Below are 20901 nucleotides of genomic sequence, written 5' to 3' on the forward strand. Positions count from 1 at the left end.
GGCTGAATTGGGCTCAACAGGGTGCCTGGGCAGAGTCTGCAGAGCATGCTTCATGTCTTTGTTTTAGAAGTGACACTGCCAAGAAGTCATCCCTACCAAGTGAATGGACCCACAGTACCAAACCTCACTGCAGTGAGAGCCGCGCCAGCCAGGAAAATCACATTCCTGCCAGGCGGAGGGTGCTGTCCATGGTACAGCCTGCGAGCCCGTCCCTCTCAAAGGAACACGACAGCCTTTCTCCCCCGCCGGGGCACCGTAGTGTGTGAGACGAATAGGCATTAGAGTTTCCAAAACCTGTGGCAGTTTAGACAAGAAAACTCGAACACCAGCCACTTTGCTGGGCTTTAGGGCAACCTGGTGCAGCTCTGGGTGTAATCGTTTCTTGCTTTTTTAAAACCTTTGTGCAATCACTTCTGTTTGCCATATCTTTCTCCTTTGCTGCAAATGAAACCCCATGACAATAAAGAAATTGCCAAAGGACTATCCAGCTTCCCCCCCCTTTTCTAGAATTTTATATTATTAAATGTTGCTTGCTATAAATATGTCAGCAGCTGGGTTCAGATCTAATATTGAGGTTTTTTAAAAAACATTTTTATTTTTATTTTTTTTAAAGATTTTATGTATTTATTTGACAGACAGAGATCACAAGTAGGCAGAGAGGCAGGCAGAGAGAAAGGGGGAAGCAGGCTTTCTGCCAAGCAGAGAGCCAGATGTGGGGCTCGATCCCAGGACCCCGAGACCATGACCTGAGCCGAAGGCAGAGGCTTTAACCCACTGAGCCACCCAGGTGCCCCTAATATTGAGTTATTTTTATTGAGATTCACAGAAACAAAATTTGGTCCACTTTCAGTTTTCTAGGTTCATTTTTTGTTTTTGTCTTTACATCTTCTTTGTCTTTTTAAAATTCTTTATGTTCTTGTCTCATTTCTATTTATTGCCTTGTGAATCATCCATATCATAGTTACTGTTGTTTCAGTATAGGACAGACACACTCACCGAAGTTTTCAAACTCATAAAAATATAAGTACTTTAAGTTTTAGTTTTATACACAAAACATAAGCTTCCAATATGAACACTGGCATTCTGAGTACATTAGAGATGCCAGAAATCTATATGAAATGTTTGCCATGGTTAGTTAATAAAGGAAAACGGGCGATATTATATAGCCCAAGATATCTTTACAATTCATCAGAGAAATGTTTTCCCTACCCAGGGAATTTAGAGAAATAGCTAAAACACAAACCAATTTTTATTAAAATAATTTGTCAATATCTTTGGGTTCTGATGTTCTTTTTGAAATTGGAATTCTGTGCACAATAAAAATTCAAAACATGCCACATTTCTTTACTTTGAAAAAAAAAGATCCACAGACAGAAACTAGAAAATAAGCTCTGGCCCTGAGCTTTTGTAAACTAATACTATTAAGAACCAACCGCAAGGTGAGGACAAATGATGAGAAGATTTTTAAAGCAGAAGTATTCTTACTTTCATTAGTAAGGACTGCTCTGAATCCTCGTGTGTGTTTTGAAGGACATTGTCTCCTAAATATAAGGGGGACAGGAATTTTATAAGATCTTGAACATGTTCAGGCCTGGGCATATAATTTAGAGCCCATGATGTGTGTTAGAGGGATAGACTGACTTATGATCCAGACAGCCCCAAGCTGCCTCAAGTTTCTTGTCATCTGAGGTTTATTTCAGCTGTAAAGGTAGATCATCTAAGCAAAGTCAGACCCTAGCGAACCCATCACCCAAAGCCCCTTAAGATCCATTGACCTCCAAAGCTCAGCTCAGTAATTTAAATTAGAATTAGAATTGCCAAGTGGAAATCAGCACTTGGCTTGGCCTGTCAGTACTAGGAAGAAAAGCAACTTGGGAAACAAAATTAAGTGAATTTCAATCCATGAACCTCTTCTATTTGAGAACCTGTACTGGGAATTCCCCCAGAAGCAGCTCATTGGTTGAGAGAGAAGGTGGATTATAGCCAAAGAACTGTACCTCCTTCTTCTGTGACATTTATCTCTCTGGTTTATGAAGTCCTCTGTGAACAAAGTGTGGGGGTAGGGGGAGTATGAAATCAGAACACGATGGATGCAGTTAAGAATAAGGTGTATGCAGGGCGAGCTGCTCCTATTAGCCAATACTTAAAATACACTACTGTGCATTGTCTCTCTCCAGCCATCTCTTTTATGTAACCAGAGCAATTCTTTACTTCTGATCTCACCAACATTAATCAAGTTGTTATGAAACTAGGATTTCTTTGTGGCTGAAGATCTGGGGGTACCAGTGATATGTAAGCATAGTAACAGGAAAATAACGTCACTGCCCTTATTCGGCAGGCCCTCCCCAGGAGAACCCCTAGCGCCCCAGTTCTCTGGGAAGGGAATGGGTGGCGGGCGCATAAAGATTTCCTTCTCCAGATACATTGGGGGAACTCTCTGTTAAATTAAGTCCATCCAGTGGCTTCAATTATCTAACGGCAGGACTGGCAGAGCCTTTACTTTGTCAATGTAGATCATAAACCACCGCATTTCCCATGCAACCCTACAGAGAAACCCTTTCTAGAACACAGTGTCCCGGAGCACGAGTATTCCCGGGGTCTGTCATAGAGGAGGTAATAGAAGCAGGATGGGTGTGAAGCCGTTTCTTATCCATCCAAGCACTATTGGTGCATCTTCTTACATTGTAGAGGCAAATGTAAATCGTTCGTTGATGCATCAGTTAACGTGTTATTACAGATCACTGTCCTTGGTTTATGTTATCGCTGGAAAGATCGGGTACGTGTGTAAGCCATCTAGACACAACTCCAATGAGTGTGTGTAGAATGACGGAGTAAATGAGTTTCAGGGCAGGTGTCACATGGGGCGAAGATTATACCTGTGACATGATTAGACCTCTCTATATCATATGATGGGCACAGCATAACATACATTGTGAATCCCTAAATTGCACACCTGAAAGTCATGTAATGTGTGTCAACTTTAAAAACTCTTTTTAAAAAAGGAAGATTATATCTGTGGAAAGAGTTCAGAGGCAGGAGGGAGGAGGGCCGGTCCAAACAAGGAGCTTCTAGCCAAGTATTTCTAACCACAGAGAGGTACCAACCCCAGAAGATAGCTCTGTAACCTTACCCACATTGTCTAATCTCTTTGGACTGCCTTTGTCTTCTATATAAATTAGAAATGCACCTGCCTTTGTTATACCCCTAGGGAGATGCAAAGCAGAAATGGAAACAATAGATGAGACTTTCCTTGAAAAACATAAGCTACTCTAGAATATAATCTATAAGCAGTAGCATGTGAAGAAAACCTGAAAAAAAATGAAATGAAAAAAAGGGTTAGATTTCAATGTGTATCAAAAAGAGACTGCAATAAACACAAAGAGGAAATTTAAAAAGAAAGAAAGAAAACCCGTAGCTGACTTCCTCTCTTTGTGACCTTTATTGAAACGAATTTTTATTTTGCCAGAGGGGTCGACAAATTTGAGAAGGCAACACCAAGGGAATGGAGTGTTCTAATTCATCATTATCTGCATTAATCAGTGTATTACTGTGATTCCGATGTGCTAATGTCAGGTAGGAGGACTACCTTCAGCTTCTGTTCCTGAAAACAAACTTTGCTTATGAAAATGCCGAACTCATCTTGTCTCACACTCTTGTCTTCTGAAATTTTCATCCTGGGAGAGTTCTTGGGTCTTCGTTGGATGACAATCTTGACCTAAAAATAAAACGTCCTCCAAGGTTTCTCCCCTGAGGCTAGAATCAGTGAGTTTAAGTTTTCACCTTTATCTCCTTACTGCTAAAATTAGACAATGAATTGAGATAAAAATTTTTTGGCTATCATGCTTAATATTTAATCAAATTACTTAAATCCTGTTATAACGTGTCTTATCAGTTACTTGACTCATTTTCAATATTTCTCAAAAATCAGTTTATTTCTACTTCAAAGGTATTTCAAGCAAACTTCCTTTTAATTAACTGTCATTTTTATTTTTAGAGCAATTCTTACACAAATTAAATATGCTTATCTTAGCCACCTCCTTGTCCATATTTCTACTCATTACCTTACTTCTCAACAAGTATAAGAATTTCTCAGAATCTCATTCAGTGAAATCCTCTGGATAAGATCTCAAGGTGCTAAAAAGTACAATTCTTCTTTTTGTCTTCCAAACAGATGGAATAGGTTATTTATTTGGAGGTAATAACTCTTGAGAGAACTACACGCCATACACTATAAACGTATAAAATTCTGCTTTTTTATTTCCATTCGGAGGGTTGAATTATCATTTGAATCATTTTCTCAGACCAACTGCTTACCAATCCTGGCATATGAAACTGGTCCTTATATGTGTTTTAAGTCTGTATTTTTTTTTAATCATAGTTATTAGAAAAAAGCATAAGGAATTTTTGTGTTCCTTCCAGAATTTGTCTCAACCTCTGTTCACAGCAACTACTCATTCCTTGGCTCCAGCTGATCCCGTTCTACTATACCTTCTCTCTCTCTCTTTGGATAAATCTTTAATCAATTAAAGCAACTGGCAGATTCATAAAAGAAGGTTCATTATGGTTCATTTTTTAGAAAATCAATGCATCTCATTAAATATTTATTCTAACCCAGCAGGAGCAAAGTGACAGAGGTGGAAATGAACAGGACCCATTCTGGGAAAAAGGGACTGACATGATTAGACCAGAGGGCTGGTGTTGCCACAACTACTTTCCATTCTATGCAAGGAAAATGCAGAGGCAGAAGGATGAAGCGAAAGGAATTTTTTACTTACAAAACGTTGCAAGGCATCCAGACTTAATAAGAAGCAGCCTTCCCTATTTAAAATAAAAAAGCACAGTTTACCATGGTTTATAAGGTTACGGCTGGTCAGTTAGTGCTGGACAAACAGTGGTGTTCTCCCGAGATAATCATATCATCTGTCACACATTGGTATTGCAAATCTCAGAGATAAGGTTGATTCAGGAAGCAAGCAGCTGCTAACAAATGACTCAGATTCATTATTTGGCACTATGGTTCGAAGGGCCATCCCGTATTTCTTTTTCTTTTTTTGACTTGTTTCCCTGGGTTGACGTTTTTGGTTTTGTTCTGTTCTCCCAATTCTCTGCTGTGACGGGCTCACAGTGAGCGCATGATCACGATGGAGGAGGAACGAGGCACTGGCGAGCCTTCGCGGTGCCTTCTGACGCAGAAACTCCACTTCGAAGAGGCAGGTGTTTACTTAGCTCGTTTCATATTTCTGACCATCAGTTCGATGGTTTACTTTATTTGACCGTTCGTACAGACATAGGTGTAGCAAGAAGTGTGAATTCATTCACGAAGACCTCTTTGCGCGGTTATCAAAACTAGACCTATATGATAATAAATCTTTAGAGTTCATATTTGTTTTGTTTGTAGAGCTCCTGGGTTTGTCATTTTGGTCACTTTAAGTTGCAGAAATATTTTATTCCCTTTCAGCTCAACTACTGGGACCAGTAACCCAGGACCGTCGGAGTCCATTCTGCGAGCCTTCACCCCCACTACCTAGAACCCGGATTATTCCATCTCTCTGAGCTGTAACTTTTCAGTGCTGTGGTTATGCTAGCTGAGAACAGGGTTCCTTAAGTCATACAGCACAAGCCAACCCTGGGAGGTTGTTGTGGACATTAATTCCACCTACGAAATGCACTTGTTTTTTAAATAGGCTTGTCATGCCTAATTAAATTATATTTGCCTTTAAATCTGACATCTATGGCATGGTTAGGGATACAGATTTGATTTTTTTCAATTATGTTCTACTAGAAAGGAGGAAAGATTCTAGTTCGGTCCATGAAAACCTAGGGTCAGAGAAAGTAAATCGATTAGTCAAGGCATTTTTAATATTATTTAACTACCATTGTTAGTTGCATTGACAAGATCAGTCAACCTGTGTTGTTATATTTACAGGATTATCATTAACTTTTCCTGATAGTTTATTATCTTACCTATTTTAAGAATTTTTTTAAATGTTTTATTTCTTTTCAGTGTAACAGTATTCATTGTTTTTCCACCACACCCAGTGCTCCATGCAATCCGTGCCCTCCCTAGTACCCACCACCTGGTTCCCCCAACCTCCCACCCCCCGCCCCTTTGAAACCCTCAGGTTGTTTTTCAGAGTCCATAGTCTCTCATGGTTCACCTCCCCTTCCAATTTCCCTCAACTCCCTTCTCCTCTCCATCTACCCTGTCCTCCATATTGTTTGTTATGCTCCACAAATAAGTGAAACCATATGATACTTGACTCTCTCTGCTTGACTTATTTCACTCAGCATAATCTCTTCCAATCCCATCCATGTTGCTACAAAAGTTGGGTATTCGTCCTTTCTGATGGAGGCATAATAGTCCATAGTTTTAAGAATTTTTAATGTAGGTTTTTCTGAATTTGGAAGGATTAATTAGAACAAGATTCCATTTAAAGAATGTTCCACCTAGTTTTTATAAATATAACCTATTAAATTAAGCATTAAAGATGGAGGAAATAGAAAAAAGGAAGCTTTTGTAACATGCTCAATTCAAAACAGAACATCAGCCACAATTAAATTTGTTTCAGTTAGCCTAAGTAATTAATCCTTGTTCTCTTGATTGTGGCTTAGTTAGCAGCCTTTCAAAGTGAATGAGTTCTGGAAATCCTGACTGACTCTTCTAACAGTCTGAGAGTTGTTCATCTGTGGTGATGATACCACCTTTACAGGGGCACCTGTAGGCAAGAGCCTATTTATTTATTGCCTCAAGTGTTGAGAGTACCTGTTAGAGTTCTTTAATCAGGCTATTTTGATGTTTCTTCCAACTGACCCAATTATAGATCTGTGGCTCTGGTAGGGGTCTCCAGGCAGGCATGAGGGAAAATCAGAACCCACCTATTGATGATAAGGCTGAATGACTCTGATTACTCATCACAACCAGTAATAACAAAATTGAGACAAGTTTAGTTTTATACGAGGTTGGTGACTAGCATAAACCTAAGTACACATTATGAACAATGAGGCACTGAAAATCTCTGCGATCTCATGATCTATCCTGTAGAGATTATGTTAGGATTACCACCAACTGAAAAGTCTCTTTTAAACCTAGAAATGGAATCTTTCTTTCAAAAATTTGTTGACCATTAGCATGCTTTTAACCAAAGTGGAAGGTTCATAAGGGCTGAGGCACAATCATATTACTTACCATGATTTAGTGGTGGTGGAGTTTCTCTTGTTCAGTTGCCAGGTCTTTTTGTATTGGAAGCTTGGTAAATAGGCTGTCTTTCACACTAGTATTAAATAAAATAAAAACCTGAAGAATGGCATTTCTAGCACCTTTGCTTCATAAAGTAAAGAAGAAAACTCTTTGATACTACCCAACAACAGTCCAGGAAAGCCCTAAGATGGTTTTAGATGTAAAAGACTTTTTTTTTTTTTTTAAGTTTTATTAGTTTGACTGTAGGGTGAAGATTTGGGGAAGGCAGTTTCAAGAAAGAGTTCTCAGGAGACTCAAGATATGAGTACAAGTCCTTAGTGTGTAAAAACAAGAAGAAACTGCAGTTTGGTTCAGAACTTTCCCATGTGAGCAATTATTCAAACTTTTTCAGTAGCCAAGCAATACTCCTGAATGTTTCACCTCTTGGTCTGTAAGCCACATAAATCAGTTTTAAAATACATATTTTTTGTATGTTTTCTCCTCTTTTATAATAAAGTGTTTATATTAAATACCCTTATAGTTATACAATGACATTCTTATGACACATCAGCTCCAGAAGTTCCAAAAAGGAAGAAGAGGTGCAGGCACATTACAGAAGGAGCTATGGCTATTGACAGAGCATTGTAAAAAGACTAATAACCTCCCTTTGGCAAGGGGGCAAAGGCTCTTTTCACATTTACCTAGAGACATATAATCACCTGGAGATCAGCACCTCACTTTCATATCTTCAGCCACTGATCAAAAGTAACTTCAGATTAGGGAGAGGATTCTGGTGAAATGGAAGAGCGGGAAGCACAGGTATCTGGTTCCCCAGATTGGCAGAATGGGTCTGATGTATTTTGGAACACTGGAGTCTAAGGAAGGCTTGCAACTTTCAAGGGAAAGCTTGGAGGGTAAATAATGATTAATTTTGGTCCATTTCAGTTCTTAACATAGTGTCAACTACCAGCCCTCACCCAGATCAACTTGGCTGGCCGCTGTGTGTGTGTTCCTGAGCAGCTTGCATGCCGCTGATGGGAACCAGGGTGGGAAGCATTAGCCCTGTCCTCCAAATATCAGGGATCTGCATTCTGATCACTGCTGCTTTTGATCATGGAAGTGCAGACAAGAGGAAGAGAGCCATTTTTGCATACCTCTCATTGTTGCAAGCCCCTTCCCCTCTGGCTTAGGTGACTTCTAGGGAAATTAAAGGGTTGGCACCCTCTCTTCCCCTTTGATTTCTTTTTCTCCCCTTTTGGGAACCAGACTTTAAAGACTAGGACATTCTAAAGCTAATGGATAGGCAAAGGAGAATAATAGTCCTGCATGTGCCCAGAGAAAGGCACAAGTTCAGAAAAGACCTGAGAGGACCTTAAGTTTATACCTTAGGCTGATCCTCTGCCCAGAGACAGCCTACCACAATCAAAAACAAAACAAAAACCAAAACAACAACAACAAACTTGGGGAAGGGGATAAATCTGATTTACAGAATTACATTATTAGATTCCACTGTCTACTATTATACACACACACACACACACACACACACATAATCATAAGACATACAAAGAAATGGAAGTATGGCTCATTCAAAGGAAAAAAAATAAACCAACATAACTGTCCCTGAGAAAGACCAGATGGCAGACCTACTAGATAAAGATTTTAAAACAACTATCTTAAAGATGCTCAAAGAACTAAAAGGTGATGTAGAGAAAGTCAAGCTAATGATGTCTGAATAAAATGGAAATATAGTTAAAGAGATAGAAAACCTAAAGGAAGCTAAAAAAAGAAATTATAGAGCTGAAAATGACAGTCACTGAAATGAAAAATTCACTGGAGGGATTCTAAGGCAGATTTGAGTGGGCAGAAGAATCCATGAACTTGAAGACTAGGCAGCTGAAATCATCAAGTCCTAGGGACAGGAAGGAAAAAAAATAAAAGTGAACAGAGTCTGAGGGCTCTGTGAGTCACCATCAGGCAGACCAACATATACACTGTGGCAGTCCCAGAAGAAGGAGAGAAAGAGAAAGGGTCAGAGAGATTATTTGACAAAATAATGCCTGAATATTTACCAAATTTGATGAAAGATGTGAATATAAACATCTAAGAAGCTCAACCAGTTCTGAGTAGGATAAACTGAAGGGACCCACACTAGGACACATAATCAAAATGTCCAAAGACAAGGACAGAGAAAATCTTGAGAAGAATAAAAAAGAAGTTGCTCATTACATTAAAAAAGATCTCAATAAGATTCTAAGCACATTTCTCATCAGATACTTTGGAGATCACAAGGCAATGGGCTGTATTTTCAAAGTGCTGAGAGGAAAAAAAAAAAAACCTGCCAATCAAGAATCCTCTATTACAAAAGTGCAGGAAAAAAGAAAGATATTACAGGTAAATAAAAGCTGAGGGAGTTTGTCACTAGAACTTCCCTGCAAACAAAAGTAATCCTGCAATTTGGAATAAAGTAACTAGAACCATATGAAGAAATATAGAGCTCAGTCAAGATAAATACATGGGTAATTACAAAAGCAAGTACTTTGTCATGACAGTTTGTGACTTTTATTTTCCGTGTTTTATACGTGATTGAAGAGACAGATGCATTTTTAGAAAACAATTATTTTTTGTGTTTAGACATGCGACATTTACAAAGATGGAATTTGGTGACATCCAGAACTGAAAAGGGTGGGGATGAGGCTATAAATAAACAGAGTTTTTATACGCTATTGAAGTAAGATGGTATAAATTTAAATCAGAATTTTATAACATTAGACTATTAAATGTAATCCCCATGGTAACCACAGTGAAAATAGTTATAGAATATATATGAAAGGAAATGAGAAGGTAATTAAAACATTTCATTACCAAAAAAATTATACAAACACAAAAGACACAGGAATGCAGGAAATGAGGGACAAAAAAAAGCTACTAGGTATATACAAAACAAATACCAAACTAACACAAGTAAGCCCCTCCTTGTCAGTAATTTTTTCCTCATTTTTTAAAGATTTATTTATTTATTTGAGAGACAGAGAGCAGGGGAGAGGATATAGAAAGAGGGAGGGAGTCTTCTAAGCAGATTCTGCACTGAGGGGCTAGATCTCATAACCCTGAGCTGAAAACAAGAGTCAGATGGATCAACCGACAAGCCACCCAGGCACCCCAGAAATTATTTTAAGTACAAATTGATTAAACTCTCCAGTCAAAAAACAGAATGGCAGAATGGATTAAAAAACATGATCCAACTATATGCTGTCTATAGGAGACTCATTTTAGATCCAGATGTTATGGAAGAGAGTCTGTGTTATATGGTTGGAGATCTTGATCCTTGATCCTTGATCTGTGGGTGTTGGTGCTCAAAATAAAGATAGCCAGAAGGAAAGTAGCAAGCACAGAGCAGTTTATTACAGTGAAAGTGCGCTCTCGAAGTAGGAGCACTGGACAGGTTCCATGAGGTGGAAATGGCCCCTCGGTTGTTTTGGGATTAGATATTTTTCGATCTCTCTGGGCTGGCAGGAGCTGTGACTTAACAGTGGGGTGGTCTCTAGTGGAAGCTATTTCTAGTCATTTGGGAAACTTCTCCCACAGGTTGGAAGGGAGAGTTCTGTTACCCCACAAGGTTTGTACAGGAACTGTCATGGCCGCCTTCCTCCATCTCTCCAACTGCCGGAGCTGTTCCCACAATGCAAATGTATTATAATGAGTCTAGGGGTTACCATGGGGCAGAGGTGGAAGAGGAGAGTGCATACTCCATACCTGTGGCTCTTTGTTTCATCACCTCCAGGGTCTTGGACACCATAAGGTCAGGATATTGTGTCCCTAGGCTTCCAGTGTGTAGTGGATTACCATCCTTGCCTTCAGTTTGTGTCTCTTTCATTCCCTTGCAGAGACTTTAGACTCTGCCTTGGGGTGTTTCTTCCACCACTCCTGGCTAGCTTCTACTTAACATAAAGACATAAACAGATGGAAAGTGAAAGGATAGGTGTACACCCATTTTCAGAGCAGCATTATTCACAATAGTTAAAATGAGGGAGCAACTCAAGTGTCCATCAGCAAATGAATAGAGAAGCAAAATGGGCTATATGCATACAATCAAGTAGTATTCTGCCTTAAAAAGAAAAGAAATTTGGCTATATGCTACAATATGGATGAAGCTTGAGGACATTTTATTAAGTGAAATAAATCAGTCACATAAAGATATATACCTTATGATTCCACTTATATGAGGGACTTAGAGTAGACAAAAATCATGAAAAGTGACTTCTCTATTGTCTGCCACCTTCCAGAGCTCAGGTGGTTAGACCACAAACCACTACTCAATATCACTGCCACCAATATGGAAACTAAGTGGTGGCCCACAAATCAATACCAGAAATAGGCTACTAGAAATAGAAACAGAGTCATGAACAAACAAAAACACAGACGTTGAAGAAGTCAGCAAGCAGAGCCCTGTTGCACCATCCCGAAATTTCCGCCGGCCCTTGTCTGCATGAGAGCTCTGCTAAGCATGTCGTTCTAGGGGAGCACAGTTGGTTAGATCTCCTGAGGTCATCTGTACCTGCATGGGCCTGACTCTTTAAACAGAAGACTCCAGAAAGAAGCATTATAAAGAGAAAATAAGTGTTATTTGCAATTTTCCAGAGGTTCTGGACTTAGAAAGCTGGTTCAACCAGTCTTACATACAAGTATTTAAAGGATACACACACACACACACACACACACACATGCACGCACGTATGCCCAGAGGCAAGGGTAGCAGAGTTACAAGGTTACAGTTAGTCTGTCATTGATGGATATACTATATATTGTTCACACAATGACCACAGTGACAGGATCTCCACTGGTGTTCTCATACCAGTATTGCAGATCAGAAGTAAAGTTATTTTCATCAGAGACTAAGTAAGTCAGAAGAAAGGACCTAAATATTCATTTCTATTGGGAACTTAACCAAAATGGTGATCTGTTGGTTGATGGTGGTGCTGGTGGCAGTGAAGTTGTTTTGTGTTGTTTCAGTCTGAGGGAGCATCATGCTTTTCTTTTTTTAACATATTATTCCCTGACAGTGGATGATGGAGAGCATATTTCTTGCAAATAGAGACAGGCCAAGGTGTCCACTGTGCTCGCACAAATCTAGGTGTCTTTTGAACTTGATGAGCAGCTTCTTCCTTTAATGGGAATTCATTGTACTACTCTTTCATACAAGGTTAACTCATTTTGCATGGTTTTCTTGTGCGTGAATAATTACAATAGAAACCTCACTTGTCCATTATTATTAAATTCTAAAACGCGCTTGGTTTTCACTACCCACCTCATTGTCCCAGCTAGAGACTCCTGAATCCTCTGGCCTTCATCACTCCCAGCATTTCACTTGTCAGTTTCATCTTATAGTTCTCCTTCATGGCCGCTATCCTGTCCCTGACCATGGGCCACCTCTGTGGTCACAAGTCCTTGATTTGTCCTGATATATTACAGTTGCCTGTTAAATGGCATGAATGATCCTATGATTTTCAGTCTGTGCCATACTGTTCACTTATTTTTAAACCAATTAAATCCAGAGAAAGGGAGTAGTGATTCAGTCTGCAGTGGGTGCTGGCGCCACTGGCCTTTCTGTGGGCCTCAGCAGTTCATCCTGGGACAGGAAGCTCCTCTGCCTCCTGCCAGACTCAGTCTCAAGGTGAGGCCTGTCTGCTTATGATCACCTTGCATCCACACAGCATCCCAATGTGCCACAGGGGTGCTGCTGGGCTCCGGCACCCTTGATGCCCCGGGGCCTTTGCAGAACCTCCAACATTCCTCCTCTTGGTTCCTGAAGAGAAGGCATCCATCTGGCGTCCATCTCCTCCTTAGCCCAAGAAGAAATTACCTCAATTCATTTCTCTCTCAAACCAAACCAAACCAAAAACCTTTTGATCCCCTTCACGGTGTTAGGCTGTGAAAATTGCAGACTCACCCACCTTGGAACTTTCCTCATCACCCCTGTGGCACAAAAAGGGAATTAGTTCCTAAAGAGGGAGAACTCCTTTTACCTCTGAAAAACTCTCAGACTGTAGAGACCCGAAAGCTTGAAAGCTGGGGTGGCAGGAGCCAAAATTCCTCTTGTTAGTAGCAAGAATGGTTTTTTCGCTCTTTCTGTTGTTTAGAAATTTAGGGAACAAAGGAAGTATGTGACATAGAACAATTATGGGCACAAATTATCTTGAATTATAATGCTTACAATTTCAGTAGAAGTTCAGAGACAGAGGATTTTATTGTAAAGAAAAAGACCACGTGTTTCTCCAAACTTCAGTCTTTCTATTTTGAAACCTTCCTTCCTTTTTTTTTTTTGTTTTGTTTTGTTTTGAGAGAGAGCACATGAGTGGGGAGGGACAGAGGGAGAGAGAGAATCTTAAGTGGAATCCACGCCTAACATGGAGCCCAACGTGGAGATGGATCTCACGATCCTGAGATCATGACCCGAACTGAAACCAAGAGTCACCAGGCACCCCTGAAACTTTCTCCTTCTTGAGGCACAAGAATTCTCTTTGTAGATCTTGGGGCTCCCCTGACCTATGGAACAAATCCGGAATGTTCACTTCCTATATCAAGCCTTCCGTGGCAGGGCCAGTCCAACCTGATGTCTCCCTTCCCTGGACTCCTGTCGTTATCCTGCCACAGAAGGTCGCTTGTGGCTATAATTATCCTGTGTTCCTGTTTTCTTTTTTTCCCACCCAATTAGCCTCCAAGTTTATGAACACAAGAAAAAAAAAGCTATTCTTGCTACCCAAATTTCACATGAAGATATGATTCCATTTCTAGTATGAGAAGACAGCTTTTCTCAGCAACAGAATTGAAGGCTAAAATGATTGTATGCCCTTAAAAGAACAAATAAAATTTGTCCAGAGGTCTTCTGCTCTATGGAATAATTTTGCTTGATTTGTTTCTCCAGTTGGATAGTCAAAAATATAAATTAAAGTGTATCTTTCCAAATAGGCTAATAAAGAGACTAAATGAAAAATCTCCACTTGTCCAGTAGAATGTCAGTGAACTCTATTGGAAATATTAGAAATAAAATCATTCTAAAGGGTTTCTTGACGGGTTATGACCGGTTATATACAGTAGTGACTCCTCTCATTTTCCATACCAGTACGGCACTGCGGGGCAAGTCAGAGGGGCCACTCTGGGGGAGGGGGAAGCAGCTGCCTGTGCCCCCGATGGGGACACCTCACATTACATTCACTACTCATGTATTCAGAAAACATGCAAGATGAATCCACACCTTCAAGTTTATCTGATATAATTTTTTAAATGGCAGTAACAGCAAAAACTGAAGAAGGCTACAGCTAAATCTTCTTTCTCTTTTCGTTTTTGCTTTCAGCCTCAGTGATGTCCAGGGTCACAAACCAGTTCTCTGTACTTGATTGGGAGCATGAATGCCCCGGATGCATAGTGATTGAAACAGTTTTCTGTTTCTTTTCTATCTCACTTCCCTTAGGAAGAAAAAATTTAAGACCCCATTCATCCCTCTACTCACATCCATAGAACTCAGGTTTGCCCAAGAGAGTCTGTGCAGGTTAATGAACTGATAATGTCCCAACCTGCTGAGCTCAGCAAAAGTAAACTCTTAGCCAGAGCTGAGTGTGATTTCATGATAAACAAATACAGCAAGTTGCTCAGAGGACTGCCCAGGCACAAAGGATAGTCTCCAAACCATTTTAAGTATTGTCTTTAGGAAAAAAAAAATGGGCTACATTTGGAAGTTTTCAGGCAAACCATTTTTGTCAGAAACCAAGTGAGTGAAGATACCTTCCTATTTCAGTAATTTAGACATCAGCATTTTTTTTCTGTCCAAGCTAAAATAAGCTACCTAAACATAGGGTAAGAGCAGATTCCAAAATTACAAGGGTCTGTTTTATTTATTAATGCCTGGAATGGAGATATGCCTGCCTTCCCCTATGAGTTTCCTCGGACATCACACACCAGAGGATTAGACAGCCAATGAGTCTCTCCTTTCGAGACATGTATGGAGGCAAAACATTTCAGATGGCTTTCAGGAGCTAGCTAAACATGTCCAACTGGGGGATGGGAGACAAGGAAGGACTTTAGCTTTGGACACATGCCAGTTCCATCTGAAAAATTTAAGCACAGCCAACTTTGCTACAGGCACTCATTTACTTAGTTCCAGAAGTAAATTAATGGAACAGAATTGAAAGCTGCAGGTGGGATGAATTAATGTCTTGCAGGGTTATTGGTAATGCCCAAAATGCTTTGTAAACGAAAAGTACTCCATAAAGATGTCATTTTAAGTACCTTTATCACTGGGAGTAGCAAGATTAATAATGATGAAGCAAGTCAAGGAAGCAAAGTTGGTTATTATTTTCTTTGTTTTTCATGCAAAGGGGAATGTGTCAAATTAGTAAATGTTATATGGTAGAGCCATACGATAAATCCCATCAAGGAGACGGGCAGCTTATTGGGTTATCCTGGTTCAAAGGACACCTAGCTATACATTATTTGTAAAACCTCTTTCCCTTGCTTTAAATGTTTCTCTTTGTTTCATACGGGCCAGAACTCAGGAGTTATGTATATGATCATGAACTACACATATTTGTGATTTGACTCTTACTTGTTAAATAGTTCACCTCCCAACGTAGTTCTCATCAAGGTAATGTTGAAGTTATGTCAGTAATCCTCGTGGGTTACATGCTGTCCACACATTTACTCATTTAATCTTTGAACAGCCTTGTAACATAAGTACCATTATTGTTCTTGCTTTACAGGTTTTAAAAAGCTGAGGCTTACAGGCATGATTTAACTTGTCCAGAAATTCCATCCCACATCCATCTAGCCCCAAAAGTCTACACATTCACTGTGAGGAACATCTGTTCTCTGTGTGTGTTCACAGTGATCCAACAGCTAATATTCAGTGACGGGAAATGGACAATATTGCATTCATGTGGCCTCCCATGTCCTCTTTTTCTCCCCTACCCCTACCTTCCTCTCTGCCCTCTTCCTCCATTTTGGCCTCATTTCAACTATTCCCTTGACTTTTTTTTTTTTTTTCCCCAAAGGCAAATATGCCATGCGAGACCTCGTCCACAGGCTTCCAGGTGGGAACAACAGCAACAATGCGGCAAGTAAGGCCATGTCGGATGACACGGTGACAGCCGTCTGCTGCACCCTACATGAAGTGATCACCAAGAACATGGAGAATGCCAAGGCCTTACGGGATGCTGGTGGCATTGAGAAGTTGGTTGGCATCTCCAAAAGCAAAGGAGATAAGTAAGTCGGACAGTGACTTCGTATCTCTGTAGAATTTGGCATTGGTAGAATAAGTTCTATGTGTGCTCAACATCCAATTGGTTGTGGGTAACATGACTGAATGTCCCTGGAAAACACTTGTCTCTGATAATCAAGAGAAGGGAAATAGCATATGGTTTCCAGTCTTTCCACCCCATGATGAAAGCTGATCTTCCTGATAATTTCAATTTGATGAATAACTCATGACTTGGTGACTCCTGTGTTACTAAGGTAAGAGAGACTTGACATTCCAGCATGCACACACTAGCGTGTTCCTCCAACACAGACTAGACAACCAGCTTAACCTGAGTATGTGAAGGTGTTTTGTGGTTGCTGTTCCTTTGTGGCTGCAGGTCCAAGTATGGATGACAGGTCCACATCCTTTTGCCCTTTGCTTCTTCAGCTGTGCATAGCAAGTCATGCAGGGAGAGTGAGGGGAGCAAATGATCAGGGGGAGTCAGCGAGATCTCAGTGCTGACCCACCATCCTCCTGCGTTAACTGTACATTTGGGGCAAAATTGTTTAATTGAACGAGGCACTATGCCTATGCTTTCCAGTCTAAAACTGAGGAAAAGGCCATCATAATATCCTAGAAGAAGTGATAATCAAATCTTAAAGGATGAATAGAAGTTTTCCAGGCAGAGCGGCCGGTGGCGAGGAAGGACTTGTTTGCAGGTGGCATAAAGAGAGATGAGGCTCTGTGTCCAAGCAACTGCACCTCCAAGAATGGAATTGTCCCCAGTTTGATTTAAGAATCAATGGTATCTTACTACATGCAACCTAAACATATCTACAGCAGCCAGAGCATCTTTATATCAGCAAGCTGTCAGTGTTACAGAAACATTCACAAACCTTAATTAAATGTTGCCTCTTAGAAATCCCTCAATATAATCAATGAGATTAAGAGGGTAACCTTTTGTTATCAGAGGTCTACTTCTTGACTTTTCATTCCCTGCCTCGCTCATTTCTTTACATCTAAATGCCAAATAATTTTTCTTCTGTTGTTCAAGGCTGTGATGGGGGTGCTTTGAGACCTTTTGGAAATTCTCACATTATTTCATTTGATTCAGGATATTACCATTGTGTTAGAAAAGAAGTCTCAGCTTTCTATGTAAGCACCCTGATACTTCCCACTAAGTTCAATCAGCAATTTAGTATTAGTATTCAAAAACTTTTTGATATCAAGTAGAGGAGCCCCATTGGACTCGTGTAATAATGGTGCAAGATGGAGGGTTGGTTTGAATTATACACTGTTCTGTTGGACATCAGATAAACGGCTGTTCTACATAGACAGCAGACCACATGGTCTTCTTCACGTACCTTCAGTAGAATCTTGGAATCTCTAATAAAATGCTTTCCTGTTTTGAGCATTAAGAGCTTAATATGTTAATGCTTTTGTTAGCAAACACACACAGGCAATGAAACCATCGTCCACAGAAATGCTCTGACATATTTGTGCATATTGGTGAGATATTCAAAGATTGTTTTCTCTGAACTGTAAGACTAGAGAGTTTGAGGGGTGGTCTGGCATATATTAATTTCTTCCACCTGTTTGGGCATTGCTACTCCAGTAAACATCCTTCAGTGGGCCTTAAAGAGAAGAGAGGCTTTTATCAGTCCTGTGGTAAAAGAAAATTACTTGGTGAAACTAATGTAAAAGTCATTTGAGGAAACCATCCATGAAAGAGTGTATATCCATGCTGCCAATCCAGAAAGTGGTCCTATCAGGTCTTGTCCAATCTTGATTAGTGTTAATGGGAAGTTTCTTTCACAATGGATGATCTCATAACTGTCCGCTGATTTGACTGGAAGTTTCTTTAAGGAATAGTGACATGTGTCATCTCATTGCTGCTTGACCTTTTTTTCCAATGGTAATAGTCAAGATTTACACCAAGTTTAATGAGAGGTGTTGAATTGGGTGGAGTTAGGCATCTTCCCAGTTCTCTTCCTTATTTCATCCATTCTTCGATGTGGCTTACCTCTTTTTCCGGGATTGATTTATTTATTATTTCAGAGGGGCGTGGGGAGAGAAAGTAGGGGGAGGAGCAGAGGAGAGAGAGAAAGAGAATCCCAAGCAGACTCCATGCTCCATGCAGAGCCCAACACAAGGTTTGATCCCATGACCCTGAAATCACGACCTGAGCTGAAATCCAGAGTTGGTGCTCAACCAACTGGGCCACCCAGGTGCCCCTTAACTCTTTTGTATATAATCACTAATTTGAGGATCAAAACAGGTTTTTATAACTGCAGATAGTCTCATCTCCTGCCTGCACTTCAATTTGTTATTGCTTCTCAACAGCCTTAAAAGGAATCCAGAAGAATTATTCTGAATCTTAACACTAAACTCACCACTTCACTCAATTCTGTTATGACACGAGTCACTGAGATTCCCAAGGCCTTCTGGACGCATTGCCACGAAATAGGAATTCTTTCTTGAAAAGAGAGTTTTTGAAATTGGGGATTAGTTCATAACTAGAAAAGGGAAGGATAGCAGTTTGCTCTATTTAATTTACAAAATCCTTGCAAATATGTGCTCCCTAAAATGTCCTTAAAGAATTATTATCAGACATAAGTTTAATGATTTTAAATTTTCAGATAGCAGGATAAAACACAGCGGGGAGAATGTGCCTATCTGTGATTCTCCATTTTTAATGCATCTGTGTGTTTCATTTCTAAATATACACAAACTTAAACATGCCATGCTATTAATGAATCAGACTAGTGAGGTGCCAGTCAGTCTGTTTGAACTGTAGCTTGCTAATACAGCCACCAGGACTGGGGTGAATACCCATTACCAATTGCAACAACTGATATCCTCAGTCACCCCTAATTTCACAACTTAGTGAAGATCAGATATTGTGATCTTATAGGAGTCTTATACTACCATTTTCATGTCTTGATAACTTAAACTGTTCTTTTCACATCATTTTAAATACACATTATAGACATTCTGTCACATCCATTTATTTCAAAAGTACATTTGTGTTTTTTCTAATTTTAAAAATTATATAGGAAATAGTGTATTGAATGTGTCACTGTATTTTGTCATAAGACAGAAAAGCTGTTAACATTCTCAACTGTTACTTGTCAGTAAGGAACTGTGTATTGTGGCTTCGGCTATAGTCAGTCACTTGTCGCATTAGAAACTCTCAATTGTTCAAGTCCTTCAGTCATCAGTTATAGTTGTTCAAGCAGAAGTTGCTATGGTACCAGTCTAGTGATGGACTTTTAAAGTCTAAAAAAAGCAATGTTTGTTTGACCTTCACATGCTAGTATGACACTGTAGTATATTGGCATTTTAATTGAGAGGTTAAAACCCAATATTCATTACACATTCATAGTCTTTTTCTATTTTGTAACTAAGCAAGAAGTAGAAACAAAAAATTACACTGTTTTCAAGGAATTTTTGCATACTAAGTATGTCTCAACTACCTTAACACTACCTGAATATTCATGTATGTTCCTCAAGAGTTGCTTGACTATTGTCATGGATAAATAACTAGCCAATAGTGATAAAATACAGCAAAACATAACAGCATTGTTCAGCATCGATTACATAAGATTAACATGTCCCTGCAGCTGCAAACATGAAAAACTCTAAAAGTCTGTCTTTAAATCAAAGGAATTTAATACTACATTTAGAGCATGACACTAGCATAAATTATACAGTCATTGAGTGGCCATCCATTTTAGTAAAGGAAAATATATATGTTACTTAGATATATTTCATCTTTCATAGAGAAAAAAAGTTTGGAATTTACTTTCTTTTTTCCTTTAAAAGTACATGATATATGCAACAACGCATGACTTGTTGAACACTACATCTGAAAGTAGTGATGTACTATATGTTGGCTAGTTGAATTTAAATTTTAAAAAAAAGAAAACCAAAAGTAATGAATGAATGAATGAATGAATAAAAATACATGATATGACTAGCATTTTCAAACACAGCCAAGTTGAATTCCATCTCAGCAATAAAAATAGGAAGAATGATTGTTACTGTTATCAGTGAGTGGATGGAGGAAAGAACCTTAAGCTTACTTGGTCTAAATTGCAAGCTCGAAGATCCAGGAATATAGACACACATCATGGACCATTTATTAACATCGTATAATTCCAATCCAACGTGCATAGCCTCACAACAGCCACTTAGTCTGGCTCTCGAATCCAACCTCAACCTCATCCCATCTCACCATCTGCTCACTTTCTATTTCAAAAGCCATTTTATCTCAAAGGCATTTTTGGTCTCCATTCAGATTTTCCCTTCTGGGAGTCCTTGGGCGGCCACAGCACTGGTCAGCTTCAGGGGCAGACTTTACATTGGGGTCCTTGTGAATGGTTATGTCCTGCCTGATTCTAGGCATCACCATACACATAGACCGGGGATCAGCAATTTGGCCCAGGGGCCAAATCCCACCCACCTCCTACCTATGTAAATAACATTTGCT

The 20901-nt window shown here is 39.6% G+C and overlaps 1 protein-coding gene across 2 annotated transcripts in view; it reads left to right on the plus strand.

Moving 5' to 3' along the window:
* Positions 1-20901, plus strand: part of CTNND2 (catenin delta 2) — a gene marked incomplete at its 5' end in the record, with an annotated part of 906977 nt that overhangs the window by 842372 nt on the left and 43704 nt on the right. For both annotated transcript variants that reach the window (XM_080804204.1, XM_080804205.1), the window contains one exon: positions 16225-16435. In XM_080804204.1, coding sequence (XP_080660330.1) covers positions 16225-16435 — 211 coding nt within the window. The remainder of the gene's footprint in view (positions 1-16224; positions 16436-20901) is intronic.

This window comes from Martes martes (assembly GCF_963455335.1).
Source record: "Martes martes genome assembly, chromosome: 5".
Classification (NCBI taxonomy): Eukaryota; Metazoa; Chordata; class Mammalia; order Carnivora; family Mustelidae; genus Martes; species Martes martes.